The sequence below is a fragment of the Urocitellus parryii genome, chromosome 9, assembly GCF_045843805.1.
Source record: "Urocitellus parryii isolate mUroPar1 chromosome 9, mUroPar1.hap1, whole genome shotgun sequence".
NCBI classification, from domain to species: domain Eukaryota; kingdom Metazoa; phylum Chordata; class Mammalia; order Rodentia; family Sciuridae; genus Urocitellus; species Urocitellus parryii.
This window is the reverse complement of record NC_135539.1, coordinates 143,674,023-143,687,478: the sequence shown is the minus strand read 5'-3', so window position 1 is coordinate 143,687,478 and position 13,456 is coordinate 143,674,023. Positions and strand designations below refer to the sequence as shown.

The 13,456-nt window shown below is 56.4% G+C and overlaps 1 protein-coding gene across 1 annotated transcript in view; it reads left to right on the top strand.

Annotated features, from left to right (window-relative positions):
* The first annotated feature begins 717 nt into the window (after positions 1-717).
* Positions 718-13,456, top strand: part of Rcsd1 (RCSD domain containing 1) — a 52,905-nt gene continuing 40,166 nt past the window's right edge. The window contains exon 1 of the mRNA XM_026380169.2: positions 718-799. Coding sequence (XP_026235954.2) covers positions 794-799 — 6 coding nt within the window. The 5' untranslated portion in view covers positions 718-793. The remainder of the gene's footprint in view (positions 800-13,456) is intronic.

Sequence of the window (13,456 nt, the reverse complement as noted above, 5' to 3'; positions counted from 1 at the left end):
GCTGTGGCCAGCACATAAACGGGCAGCAGACAATGACCTTGGCACTGATTCCAGTCCCATGTCCTCCCATGCAGACTCTTTGCGGTCCGAGGGCTGGGCCGGCCCTGGGGAGAGTTGCAGGCCGGGCCTTATGGGAATGGATGTTCAGGATCCTGCCCTTGCTATATTTACTGGGAAGGAAGGAAAGGCCCTTTGAGGCAGCTGTGGGAGCTGAGATTCCCACAGAACCCAGAGCACAAATCAAACCAGATTTGAGGAAAGTTTTCCAACAGCGACTGGAAAGCTTTGCCTTGATTCCTTATTTTTCTCCTCCTCCCTCCCTGAAACACAGGTGGAAGGCAGGTGGGCAGAGCGCAGCGGTTCACAGAACTGGGGAGGGAGGGGCGTCGGGGAAGGTGGCAGCCGCGGTCTGAACAGGTCCCGCAGGTGGAGGGGGACCCCGGGAAAACCAGGTGTGAGGTTCACTGCGAAGAGAGGAGAGCGCGGAGCCCAAGGCAGGGAGGGTGGACTCGGGAAGGAGGAGGGCGGCCGACGCCCCTGACCCCAGGCCGGGCGAGCGCAGCGGGCCGCGCGGGCGGGCCGCGCAGCCCCTTGTTTGGGCAGATGGATGGAGTCGCCGGCCGCCGGTCCCGCCCGAGGAGGGACAGTGTCTGTTTAGATCTGCGTCTAAATTTAAACGCGCTCGCCCGCCGCCTCCGCCCCGCCCTCGCCCGGGCCCTCCTCCTCCGCGTCCTGTGCGCGCGGCCAGTGCTGCGCCTCGCCTTCGCTCGCCGCGGCGCGACTCGCCGGGGACATGGAGGTAAGGAGCGGCCCGCGCCGCGGGGCGACCTGCCGGGCAGCCGGGCGGGCGCGGGGGGCTTTTCCCGGCGCGGCTCCTGGCCCCGCACTCGCGCGCTGGAGAGAACCGAGGGCGGCCCCGGCTCTGATGGGACAGAGTGCGGCCAGGACCGGCCAGAGGGCAGAGCCCCAATCTCAGAGGTGGCCCTGAAACTGAAACAGCTGCCGCGAGCGGCTGGCCCTCTTTGCAGGTCTGGGGCTTCCCTTGCCACTTGCAGAGTGGCCTTTCCGGAGTCCATCTGTCCTCTTCTGAAGTCCCTCTGTGCCAGCCTCATCTTCCATGACTTTCTGAAAAGCGCCCCTGACCCGCCGTCAGATGACCTTATTTCTAGTGAGACCCTAGGCTCCCGGATGCCCCTGTCCTCTGAGGCTGTGTGTCTTGGGACGCGTTGGTCATCTGTGGGGGAGCTCCAGAGGGGACCCAGGCTCCTCTGACTGCTGGGGTGGGAGGAGGGCTGGGGACTTTCTGTCCCGTCTGGTCTTAGTGGGTGAGGGCCACCACCGTTCCTAGGAGGAGTGGCTTCCTCTGCCCCTTAAAACCTAACCTAAATCAACCTTAGCAGGACCTGGGGCTTTTGAAAAGAGCCAAGAGAAGCCGCAAATGTCATGCTGTTTTTCAGGTGGTTCCCACTGGTACTCTAAAGGACACTGCTCCCCTCTGGGCTGCGGTCTGCCATCCTCGGGATGCAGTAACTGCTGGCTCTTACTAGCTAGCTGTTGCGCCTGAGGCCAGTCTCCCAAGCTGGACTCCTGCTGGCCTTCTCTGAAGGGACAGTGGGTTTGTCCTGCATGTTCACCTCACCCACTGGTCTTCCAGGAACTGGGCTCTCCTGGGAGTCTTCAGGGAGGGAGGGACCATGAGATCCACTGGGGTCTGAGAAGGATTGTCTGGAAACAATCGCAAAGCAGAAAAAGTCGCTATAGACGCAGGACCCCTTCTCTTGGAGAGCTGGGTGGCGCTCCATCCTCTTGGAGACTTGGGGTGCCTTAAACCTGGGGGAAGGGGTTCAATACGAATTATGCCTTTTCTAATCCCTCCAAGAAGGGACTGAGATCAGAGGAAAGCGAATTTACACTTAAAGCCAGTTGGAACTTCAGGAAAACCTCCAAAGGGCTCCTGCCCCTGGGCGACTTTCTCCCCCACTCAGTTGAGGAAGAAGCAGTGGGTGGTGGAGACCCTGAAACAGTCAGCACAGCAATTTCCTGTGTGGTTTGGGGGTGGGGCATGAAAAGGGAAGGCCCACCCTTTAGGAACCCAGAGATGGAGAGAACTCCCTGGAGTTTGGGGGCCTGGGAGGGGCCTGACAGGAAGCCTGGCAGATCACTGTGACTCCCAGGGATGGGTTTGCTGGTTGGGAATGGCTGCTTTTGAAGTGTCTGTTGAAATCACCTGGAAAAAAACAACAACCTGCCACTGCTAGTATTGGTGAAGTGAAGGGGCACCAGGGGCAGGAGATGGACGATGCTCAGCTGGGAAGTTGGCTTGTCCTGTGGGGCACAGCGTGCTGGTGGGCTTGGGATTCCTGAAAAGCTCAGAGTAGTTTTGAGAGGTGAAGGCCACTCTTGAGACATGGGGGAACTGCTGGTTTGGGAAGAAATTCAGTTAAATTCCTTCCAAGACTAGGAATTCAAACCAGACCTGTGAGGCTCACCTTCCTCTCTAGAACCCTCTTACCTAGCAGGAGCCATTGGGAATTTTTTTTTTTTTAAGTCAGTTTTATCTCGTCCTGGTCCTTCCGTCAGCCTGCCGTTGGCCCTCTGGAATAAACAGGAGTCGGGTGGCTGCCATCAGACCCCTGTCTTTGACGCCCACAGTCCAGTAGGATTCGCTGTGTCCTGTCGGGTGTATGATTTTCAGTGTGTGTGCTAAGTAAGTGACTGCTCAGAACCTGAAAGGAGTGCAGAGCCTGTGAGCCTCCAAGGAAGCCTCAAGCAAGGTGAGAGGGAAGCCTGAGGAGCAGGTGCAGGCAGAACATGCCCCTCTGTTCAGGAGAGTAGACCAGTGGCTGGAGGGAGAGCCAGAGAGGAGGGGCCACTAGTCACAGCAGGTGCTGCCCAGCAGGTGGGTGGGGGCTGGGACCCAGGCCATCTGCAGGAAGGAAAATCCCCTTGCCTAGCTGTGTGCCTTTTTCCAATTCGTACAGACTGTCTTCTCTAGAAAAGATTCCAGGTGAAGTTATGGGAGATTCCCGGTGTACCCAGAGGACAGAGGAGTATAGTGAAGAAGGAGCTGGAGCCTGAGAACTTCAAATTTAAATCAATAGTCTCAATTTCTTCTGTGCAGATGGCAGGCCCACTGGTGTGTGTCCCCCTGGATTCTGCTCCATGGGCAGTAGACACTCTGAAGTGTTGCATAAGAGAGTGGCCCTGAGGCAGCAGGGGTGAGAGGGCAGAGGAGCAGCTCATGGAGTGTGTGAGGCAGTCGGGGTGGGAGCCCCTCTGAGTGCAGGTGTGTTCCCACTGAGAGACAGCAAGAATGGAGACACAGCAAAGAGGGAAGACTGTGTGCTGGAGAGACTGCAGAAGTCACTTCCTGGATCACCTAGGTTTGAGCTCACCAAGGTGTCCAGGCAGGGGCTGTGTGCAGGTCTGCAGGCCTCCAGAGATTAGCACCGTGCAGAGCCTCAAATCACGGTTCTCAACAAAAGCTCGCTTGATAAATTCAGCAGAAACTGGGAGCTCCTCCCTGTCAATCTGCAGCTCAGAAGCCACCACCTCTGCAAGCCCTCCCAGAATACTTTGTTCAGACCGCCATTGGGGCATGGGGCAGCTCTGTGACTGTCACCTGCCTGGCTCTCCCTGAAGGTTGCAGGAGGCAGGGCCATTCTGACATATTCTAGGGCCAGTGCCATCCAATAAAGACTTGTTGGATGAGTAAGTTTTTGCTAAAAATGAGACAAAGATCAGATCTTTAAAAAACAGTGTTTAGGGACGTTAGCTTTGATGGTTCTAGGCAGAAATTTCCATGGCTCCATGAGAAATACAGACCTGATACAAATGTGGTTCTTCTGTAGGAAAAAATAATGGGTGAAGTTATCATAGATAGGAACCCAGAGAACATAGGTGTTTAGTAAGAAAGAGCTGGAAACTCTGAACACTGAATTTAAATTAGTATTCTCAGTTCCTGATATTCAAACCGTAGGCACTGCCAAGTGGCCTGAGGGTGCTTGAAAAAAGTTTAACTTTCTCTGACTAAATCCTTCACTTGTTCAGCTAAATAGTAGATAACATGAAAATTCAAAGTCTCTCCCCACCACATGGGTCTGCTGTTTAGTTGAACCAATGAAAGGTTTAAATGAGTGAAAACTAAACTTTATCACCACTGAACAAATCAGGAATTCCTGGATGGAGACAGCGAAGGAGCCTGTCCTCCTTGAGGCATGCCAGGTTCCTCCTGGATATTGTCTGCACCGTTTATTTGATATCTGTTGAGCATTTATTATGTGCCACATCTTATACTTAAGATGCTACTTAAAAATATAGAGCCTTGGGTCTGGGGCCGTGGCTCAGGGGTAGTGCTCTCGCCAGCATGCATGAGACATGGGGTTTGATCCTCAGCACCACATAAATATAAAGGTATGGTGTCCACCTAAAACCTAAACATAAATATTTTTTAAAAATATAGAGAGCCAGGTGCAGTGATGCACGCCTATAATCCCAGCAGCTCTGGAGGCTGAAGCAGGAGGATGGTAAATTCAAAGCCAGCCTCAGCAACAGCGAGGCGCTAAGCAACTCCGTGAGACCCTGTCTCTAAATAAAATACAAAATAGGACTGGGGATGTGGCTCAGTGGTTGAGAGCCCCTGAGTTCCATCCCTGGTGCCACCCTCCTCCCCCAAAAAATAGAGAGCTGCTGTGTCTTCATCCTCAAGGAGGGACAGTATCGGTAATGACGAGAGTCCGAGCTGGTAGACCTGACGTGTCCACTTTGTGATCTGTTTTCATTCATACCGTTTGGCCTTATTACACATTTCCTAAGGCATTAAAATATCACGAGGACGGAGGAGACCCCAAGCCCTAGAAGATGTTATTTGGAGGTGTCCCGGCAGAAGCCCACACTCTCGCTGCCCTCCGCCCACAGGCTGGGCCGGGGGTCATCTTTGGAGATATCGCAGCCTCTGGTGCTGGAGTGAGGACTGACACAGGCCCTGCCTTCCTCTCTGTGCCACCGAGCTCTGCAGACCCTGGCAATGGCTTCACTTGGTGGCTTGTCCCAGGGGAAGAGGGGCAGTGGGGCCGTGGGGCACCCTGGCGGGCCCGACGAACACTGAAGGCAGATTGCAGAGCCTCCGTGGGAAATCTGAGCAGGCAGCTCTGCAGCCTTATCAGGGCCGCCAGAGAAGGCATTTCAGTTCCCGAGAAATCTGAAGGCAGCTCTGCCCCCCCCCCCCCCAGTGATAACACCAGAGGTCTACAGAGCCAGCTAGCCGGCTCAGCTCCCTGGAAGTCCTGGAGAAGTCATCCAGCTCTGGGAGGAACAGGGCTCTCTGACTGTCCCCACACATCATAAAGAACAGAGGTCTGTGGCGGGCAGTGCGGCCTCATCTGGGAAGGTGCGGCCTGGGCCTTGGAGTGGCTCCGGGGGAGTCTTCTTATCAGAGTTTCCTCACAACAGCAAGATGCTCCTCATGTTCAGCCTGCAGGATGTCGTGTGGATACTTTTATCTCTCTGTGCCACACACCAATCAATGACAATGCTGACAAGGTAGAGACTCAGCCACCCCAACCACATGGCCCCAGGGCCCTGCAGGAGCTCCTCATCCAAGGGGGTCTGCCTGGGCCAGATCAGAGAGGACACTGTCCCTGTCCCTTGGTCTTGGGGCAGTGAGCACCCCTCTGTTCCTCTTGGGCTTTCTGAATACCTTTCTCCTGGAAATCGTGGAAACTGGGCCCTGGGGCACACCCTGTAGTGATGTGTTCGGATGCATCAGACCCTATTCCAGGGAAAGGCCTCACTGCCAATCCAAGCCTCTGGAGTCTCTGAGGAGGAGACAAGGTGGACAGGCAGGGTCCCCTGTGAGGGACCCCTCTGAGATGCCACCGAAGCTCATCCCGTGTGGGAGTGTAAGCAGCCTTAGCCAGACACTGTGAGATGGGACCCTGAGAAGCTGGATGTTGGAGCTGACATTCTCCCCGTCTGAGAAACAGGCGTCGGTCGCATCAGAGATGTCCCAGCCTTCCTTTCTAATGCGTTTGCCCTGCATGTACACCTGCTGGCACTCCACCAGGGCCATCCTCCTGGCCTGGGGGCAGGGGCCACAGCTCTTTCCCAGGCTGGACCTTTCTAATCATGGTGGCAATTCACAGGGTGCCACGCTGGCGTATCAGACTCAGCCAACACCCACGTGCCCTGGGCCCTCACTGCCCACCAGCACTGGGGATCCTGACCAGAATGTATCTGTCGCCTGGCTGGCCCCCGAAGATCCTGCAGTCCAGGAGGGGAAGCACCTAGACCGGATGCCAGGCACCGCAGGAAGGAGGGCCTCCCAGCCTGGGGCTCACCCGTTAGAGGTGGCAGAGGTGGGTGTCGAGAGGAAGAGGAGTCAGCCGCCCACTCTCTGAGGGCCAGGTATCCCAGTCAGAGGGCCTGGCGAGAGTGGAGCCCTGGGTGCCAGCCGGGCCTGGCTCCCAGCTCACTCCTGGAAGAGAAGCCCATAAAATCGTTTGCAGTGGGAGGACTTGCTGGGGGACACAGAGAAATGTCAGGTGCCGTGGCTGCCATAAAAGGCACTGTCTTCTATCTGGGGAAACAAAATATACGCCCATGACATGACATAAAAAGTACAAGATACTATCTTGATGAACTCGGAGGTACGTGGGAGTTCAGAGGCAGCTTCTCTGTAACGGGGTGGAGAAACCCCGCCTCAGCCGGGATTCCTCCGCCAGGGCCGTCCTCCTCTCCTGGTAGCCCTGGGGGTCTGCGGGGACAGGAGACCGAGTCCAAGGGTGAGCACACTCCTGCCTGGGTCTGCACCCCCAAGGCTCCTGCTGAGGAAGTCGATTTGGAACAGGTTCTTGGCCCCAAGGGCGTCCCCCAGCTGGGGGCTCTCAGATGGAGACACTGAGAAGCTCTGGAAGTGGCAGCTAATGTTCAAGAAACGGGCGTCACATCAGATGTGTCCCCAGCGATGTTTGTGAACTCTAGGCCAACCCACCAAAAGGCACCGCAGGCCCTGCGCTGCTCCGCCCAGAGGCCTCTGGGAGTAGACCACACACACACGTGCTCCTGTCCGACTCACAGCCACCACAGCCACTCGTTCCTCCCACTGGGGTCAAACCCAGGGCCTCACACAGGCTGCGCTCACGTCTGCGGCTGAGCTCCCCCGCCCCACCTCTGTACTCTCTGAAAAGCCAGCATGTCCCCTCCGAGCCCAGGGCTGCCCAGGGACGAGCCAGGTGGAGCAGGAGTAACAGCCTGCCACAGGCCTCAGCCCCCACCCAACTAGACCAGGAACGGAAACGAGAAGCAGAACCCGCAGCTGCCATTGCACAACCCAGGCACCTGCCCCAGGGCACAGAGAATTTCATCACTGGAGGCTCCGGCCTCCTTGGGCCTCCCTGCTAGACCTCTACCTGAGTCGTTCACTGGGCTAGACGGACCCTATCCCCACCCATCTCAGCTCCTGAACTACATTCCCAGGCCTCAAGCCAGGCTTGTCATGCTCTCGAGATATGCTCTAGGGATAGTGGAGGTTCTCTTCTGAGCAGCCTCACCGCCGTGGTGTGGGACAGACCTGAAAGCCGGCCGTTGGGCTACCGACTGCCTCTGTTGAATGCCCACCATGTGGACTCCTGCACAGATTTATCATTTTAATCTCTAGGTGAGGATGTTCGCGAGGCTGGCGCAGACCTGGAAGGTGGCTGCCAGAGAGCCACACTTGAACCCACGGCTGTGGCTGGGGTCCTGGGCCCTGTTCCCTCCCTTGCCCTCCTCCAGGGCGGTGTGGTTCCTGGAGAAGCCACAGGCCTCCCGGACTCACCCCCGCTGCCCGCCGCCGCGAGGAGGCTCAGGGCTGGGCCTTCACCTCGGATTGCCTCTTGGCCCTCATCTGCACATCTGGAAGCCTCCTGAGGCCCTGTCCCTGGGGGACCCTGGTGCCAGCACCTAAGGGGTTTGTAAGGGGTGTCAGTCAGGGTATAAGCACTTTGAGCCAGGGGGAACGTGAGCACTTTTTCTCACCCCCTTAATTTTAAAGATGAGGACATGAGGGAAGGCAGTGGCCCAGCCGTAGCGGGTCTAGGCCTCCTGGCTGCAGCTGCAACAGGACCCTGGACCCTGGTGCTGAAGTGGACCCATGACTGTTTATGTCCTCCCGGCTCTGAATTGCCCCCTCGAGTTCTCGGGGGTCTCCCACACCCCAGGTCTCCCCGTCGGGCACCACCTCCTATGCAGGTGGAGAGGGCGGGTGAGCAGCAGTGAGTGTCAGAGCCCCGGGGGCAGCCTGCACCTGCCTTCCTACCAAGAGCCTTTCTCAGGGCCCTGGCCCCTTGGCCCAGTCACGCTGGGTTCCCCTCACGAAGGCTGGGATTTGAGTGTGGGGAGGAGAGGACCCGGAGGACTGTCAGTGGATTTTCTTAGGGGAGATGGATGGGAGGCTGGGGGACACGCCTGGTGCTCTGGCCGGGTGCCGCGGTTCTGCACGGGGGAGGATCCCAGCCCGCCGAGCGGGCAGGCCTACCTGAACAAATGGCCACCCTCTGGCTGGCTCCATTCTGGAGGCCAGGTGTCCGGGTGCCTCCTGGGTCTTGACTTACCGAGGGCTCCGTCACTCAGCCTTTGCTGGTCCCCGCCTGTGTTCCTGATAGGGACGTGTGTCACTGACAATTCAGGATGCCCCTCATCTCAAAACCTTTACATCTCAAAGACCTTCCAGACCCGGAGGGGCGGGCTCTGGGGTGATGGGGAGCATGTCACTTCCAGTGTCTTTCCAGAGAGAGCCGTGGTGCCGCAGGGTGGGGACCTGCTCCAGATCACGCGCGGTCCCCACCTCCATACAGGACCAGGCCTGGCACGATGCTACCTGATCTCCTTCGACATTTTGCTCTCCCATACCCAGTGCCTTCACTGATGAACTTTCATCCCCTTATTAAAGCTGTGTGCCGAGAAATTAGCAACGAGAATGATTAAGTCACAGTGTTTACCCAGAAGACTCCAGAGGCAGAGTGAGGAACAGAGACAAAAGAAATGGTCACGAAAGAGGGGACTGTAAAGAGCTCCGCTGCCTGAGTCGCCCTGACACACAGTGCCACAGTTTAGTGGCTTCTCACGCGTGCTGTACGCCTGTCGGGGTGGCTGGGGCTCTCTCCAGGTCAGTGTTGTCCTCCTGTGGGTTAGAGCTCATGAAGCAGCTACCACCCAGAACATGGCTGGGGATGGGGGCAGAGGGGAGGAAGGTTCTGCAGGACGTGCCATCAGGTGCTTGCTCCTGGAAGGCTCAGCCCAGCCGCAGGGGCCTGGCAGAGTCTGCAGGCCTCACGGAGCAGCCGCTCTGAAGTGAGACTGCCTCCCGCTGACCTGGCGGGAGGCTGAGGAGGAGCCCTCCCGCCTCCTGACCTGGGCTTCGCGCTGTCCTGGGAGCAGGCGCTCTCCTTGGTTGACCTGAGGGCTCCACCCAGGCACAGGGGGCTTCGGTGACACCAGCTGCACTTCATGCGCTGGGGAGATCTAGAGAGGCAGGCGGCTTGACTGTCGCATTTCTACAGAGAATGACAGCCATTAGGAGAGCCCTTTAGGCTGCTTCTTGACATCCTGGGACAGTCCAAGAGCCACACCATCAGGAGGAGCCGTTTCCCCCCCGGTGGTGCCTGGGACTGTGCTCCTTCTGCTTCTGGAGCTGCATTCTCCACGGCCCTTCTGATGCTACCAGGCGCCCACGGTGGGGACTGGGCGCCTCTTCCTGTGGAGTTGTGCGGCTCCTCGTCACAAGTCCTGCCTCTCGTGCCCATGGGAGGGTTCGTGGAGGTCACTCTGCTGGTCACGGGGGAATCAGGTGGTAGTCTGAAGGACCGGGCGGCCACAGGCTGTGACAGACCCAGGGATGGATGGGGTACAGAAGGCCGCCGGCGAAACCGAGGTTTCAGGTCCACAGTGGCCGTCAGGCCTCGTCTGGGACACCTGCTTTATTTCGTCTTTTTTTTGAATATTTATTTTTTAGTTGGACACAAGACCTTTATTTTGTTTATTTATTTTTATGGTGCTGAGGATCGAACCGAGGGCCTTGCACGTGCTAGGTGAGCGCTCTGCCACTGCGCCTCCAGCCCTGACACCTGCTTTTCTGACGGACAGGCTGTGTTGAGGAGGCAGTGAGATCATGCATGCGATAAGTTAGGTGATTGATGAACCCACCTTAAAAAGTTGAGCTTTCCCATAAAACCAAGGTGCTGGTGTTAATTCTAACTGAACCAATACTGTGAAGGATCATAACAGCCCGAGGGTGTCTTCTAGTGGGAGGTGGCAGAAGAGGGTGACGCTGATGAGTGTGAGCTGAGCTATGCGGCAGAGTCTTCCTGAGCAGGACAGGGAGGTTTTCTACAGCAGAAAAGAAGCTCGGACCTGTGCAGTGGCCACAAAGGAAGTGCTCTGTCTTTCAAAGCCCTTTCCCATATCTCCTCTGGACTCTAAGCTCTGAGACCCCGCTGTCGGCCTGGTGTCCCACGGTGAGCATAACGTGTGCTCTGCATACCTCAAGAACGAGGGTGGGATGTGGCTGCACACAGTGGAGAGGCAGCCATGTGGGAAGAGCGCAGACGCTGAGCCAAGAGGCTGGGTTTGCATCCCGACTTTCCCATTTAGTAGCTGCAGACCTGCCTGCAGCTTGGCTTGCACGTCCGTCCGTCCATCCAATGGAAACGCTGATGGCACCTGCCTGGGAGGGTCCCTAGGAGGGCTGACTGAGTCAGTGCTTGTCCAAAGTAGGTGGTTAGAATGGTGCCTGGCACACAGTAGGTCAGCAGTTCTCGTCATGGGAGGGAACAGCCCACCCTACCCTCCACAGTTAGTGCAGCTCTGTCTGGGACATGGGATGGACGAGACCATCTGGGGTCCTCTCCAGCCCAGGAGTCTGGTGGGGTGGTCAGGGCTGCTGGCTAACTCTCTGTACTTCCATGGGACACTGGGCCTTCTTAGGGCAGGGCTGGGCCAGAGCTTGTGTCTCTTGCATCTGTCCAGACTGCACCCTGGGGAGTCTTGGCATAGAGTAGCCAGTCAGAGCTCAGCTCACAGGCCCTGGGCTTTCACGTAAAGGAAGCCCTTCACCTTTGCTTTGGCAGACCTGAATCACCAGCATCGCTCCTCATGCACTTTGGGCCTTTCTTAAGTAGAATGAGGGTTATTTGAACACAGGCTCTGGATCTGAGCCCAGACAGCTGCCAAGTAACCAGCAGGCAGGTAGCACATACCGTGTGGAAACACTGGACGGAGAATGTGATTCACATGCTGGGCAGGCAGGAACATGGCAGCATGAGATTCCATCGTGGTATTCAGAAGGGAGTGCAACTTCAAACTGATAAACTGTTTATTTCTGGCATTTTTCATTTAATATCATCAGACTGCAGCTGATCACAGGTAACTGAAACTGCAGAAAGTGAAACCCTGGCTGAGAGGTGACCAGTGTGTAGCTTTCCTGGCTTCCCCCTGCCTCACCTGGTTCCGTGTCCTGACTGGTCTTTTGCCCCACAGGGAGGGTAGAGTCTGAGTCCACAAGATAGCTGTGGGGAGTGGAGGGTGAGGCCAGCCGTTCACAGCAGAGCCATCCCCCTGCCTCAGTGGGCAGCAGTCTGGAGCTTCCAGTGGGTTTAGGGAGTTGAGTGCCTTCTGGTTTCTCGAACAATCACATTGCTTTTACAACAACGGGTATTTTTGCTAAGATGGATTCAGAGTAGTCGGAACTACCTTGCTGGAAGCATCCTCATCCAGGACCCCTGGCCTTTCCTGAGCATAGGAGTCTCAGTGGCAGGACACAGGGCTCTATTCTTGGTCCTGGCTTATTAAACATTTTTGTTAATGACTGGAATGAAAGGTAGAAAGAATCCAGATGACCCACAGCTGGAATTATTAATGGGACACACGACACACTCAAGTCGAAAATGATTAATGCAGGATGAGACACCGGCCAGAACCAACAGAATGAAGCTAAACAGGGAGGGTGCGAAGCCTCGGCTTAGCTGTAGGAAGGGGCCTGGCCATTGTTCAACCGCTCCACCAACGCCTGGGGCCACCCGAATGCTCGGTTCTGCCCAAGAGAGTGAGAGCCGAGAGGCCTTGTGGAGGCCGAGGGAAGGGACTGGCCCTGGAGGCAGAGGCCGAGGGAAGTGACCTTCGGGTAGAATGAGCTGCGGGGACGCCCAGGTGCTGCCACCCCCTGGGTTGAGGACGTCAGCCAAAAAGGACAGTCTCCATGTGCTGAGCCGCACCCGACAGGCGGCCATGGTGAAGGGGTTAGGCGGGGACAGCGGCTACCAGAACGCAGGGTCTCCTGAGTGTGGGCACGGGCGCACGTGTGGCGCCAGGGATGGGAGAGCAGGTGGTCGGGGCCAGGGGGCTGACGAACAGGGCTGCTCAGGCCCGGAAGAGGGTGGATGGTGTGCTCTCTGCAGACTGCAAAGGGGGGCCCTGGATGGCAGGGCTCAGGGCACCATGGGACACCGAGGGTGGCCCTGCGTCTGGCCCTGCGTGCTGGAGCGCGACCAGAGGGAGAGCCGGCGAGGCCGCTGTGCCGCACCACTGGGAGGACTCAGAACAGTGAAGGAAAGCCCGTGCTCAGGGTTACGTGAGAAGGCCTGATCTTTAGCTGACCACCAGCACTTTTACTGATGATTATTCATTCACTTATTGAGGAGCCGGATCAGATTTAACCCCAGCCCAATAACTTTTTTTTTTTTGAGGAAAAAGATAACTCAATCTCAGACTTTATTTTCACACCCCAAATGCAGGATTTGAGTCTCTCCTTCTGCCCAGGCCTCCTGGACTCTCCTCAGGTCCTTTCCCCAGATTCTCTCTCTAGCTCCGAAAAGGAGGCCTCAGGGACACGGAGCCTGTGGGCTCTGGGCTGTGACCTGAGGCTGGAGAGGATGGGAGTGGGGTAGGCAGGTGTCCTCTAAGTCTCCGTGGCACCCAGGCTGTGGTCCTGCAGCAGATGAATCATGAGGCTTCAGCCGTCCACTGACAAAGTCTGAAGGAGGAATGTTCTAGTTCCTGATTCTCAACCGATGATCAAAGTGTGATCAAGAAAAAACCCTTGGTGCATGCCTGTGGTCCCAGCCACTTGGAGGCCTGTCTGCGCAACTCAGTGAGATCCTTCTCAAAAATAAAAAATAAATAAATAAAATAAAAAGGGCTGGGAATGTGGCTCAGTGGTAGAGCTCTAGTCTGGCATGCATGAGACCTTGGGTCCTCTACCTAGTACTATAAAAAAGTGAGATATTCATTTATTATTAAGCTAATCTTGAACATTTTCAGGTAAACCATAAACCGTCATCATCCTAACACAATGACTCACTCTCTCTCTCTCTCTCTCTCTCTCTCTCTCTCTCTCTCTCTCTCTTTCTCATTTAAAAGAAGGGAGAAATGGATGATTCCACTAGGTATAACTACTTTCAGCTTTGGGTCTTTATTATATTTG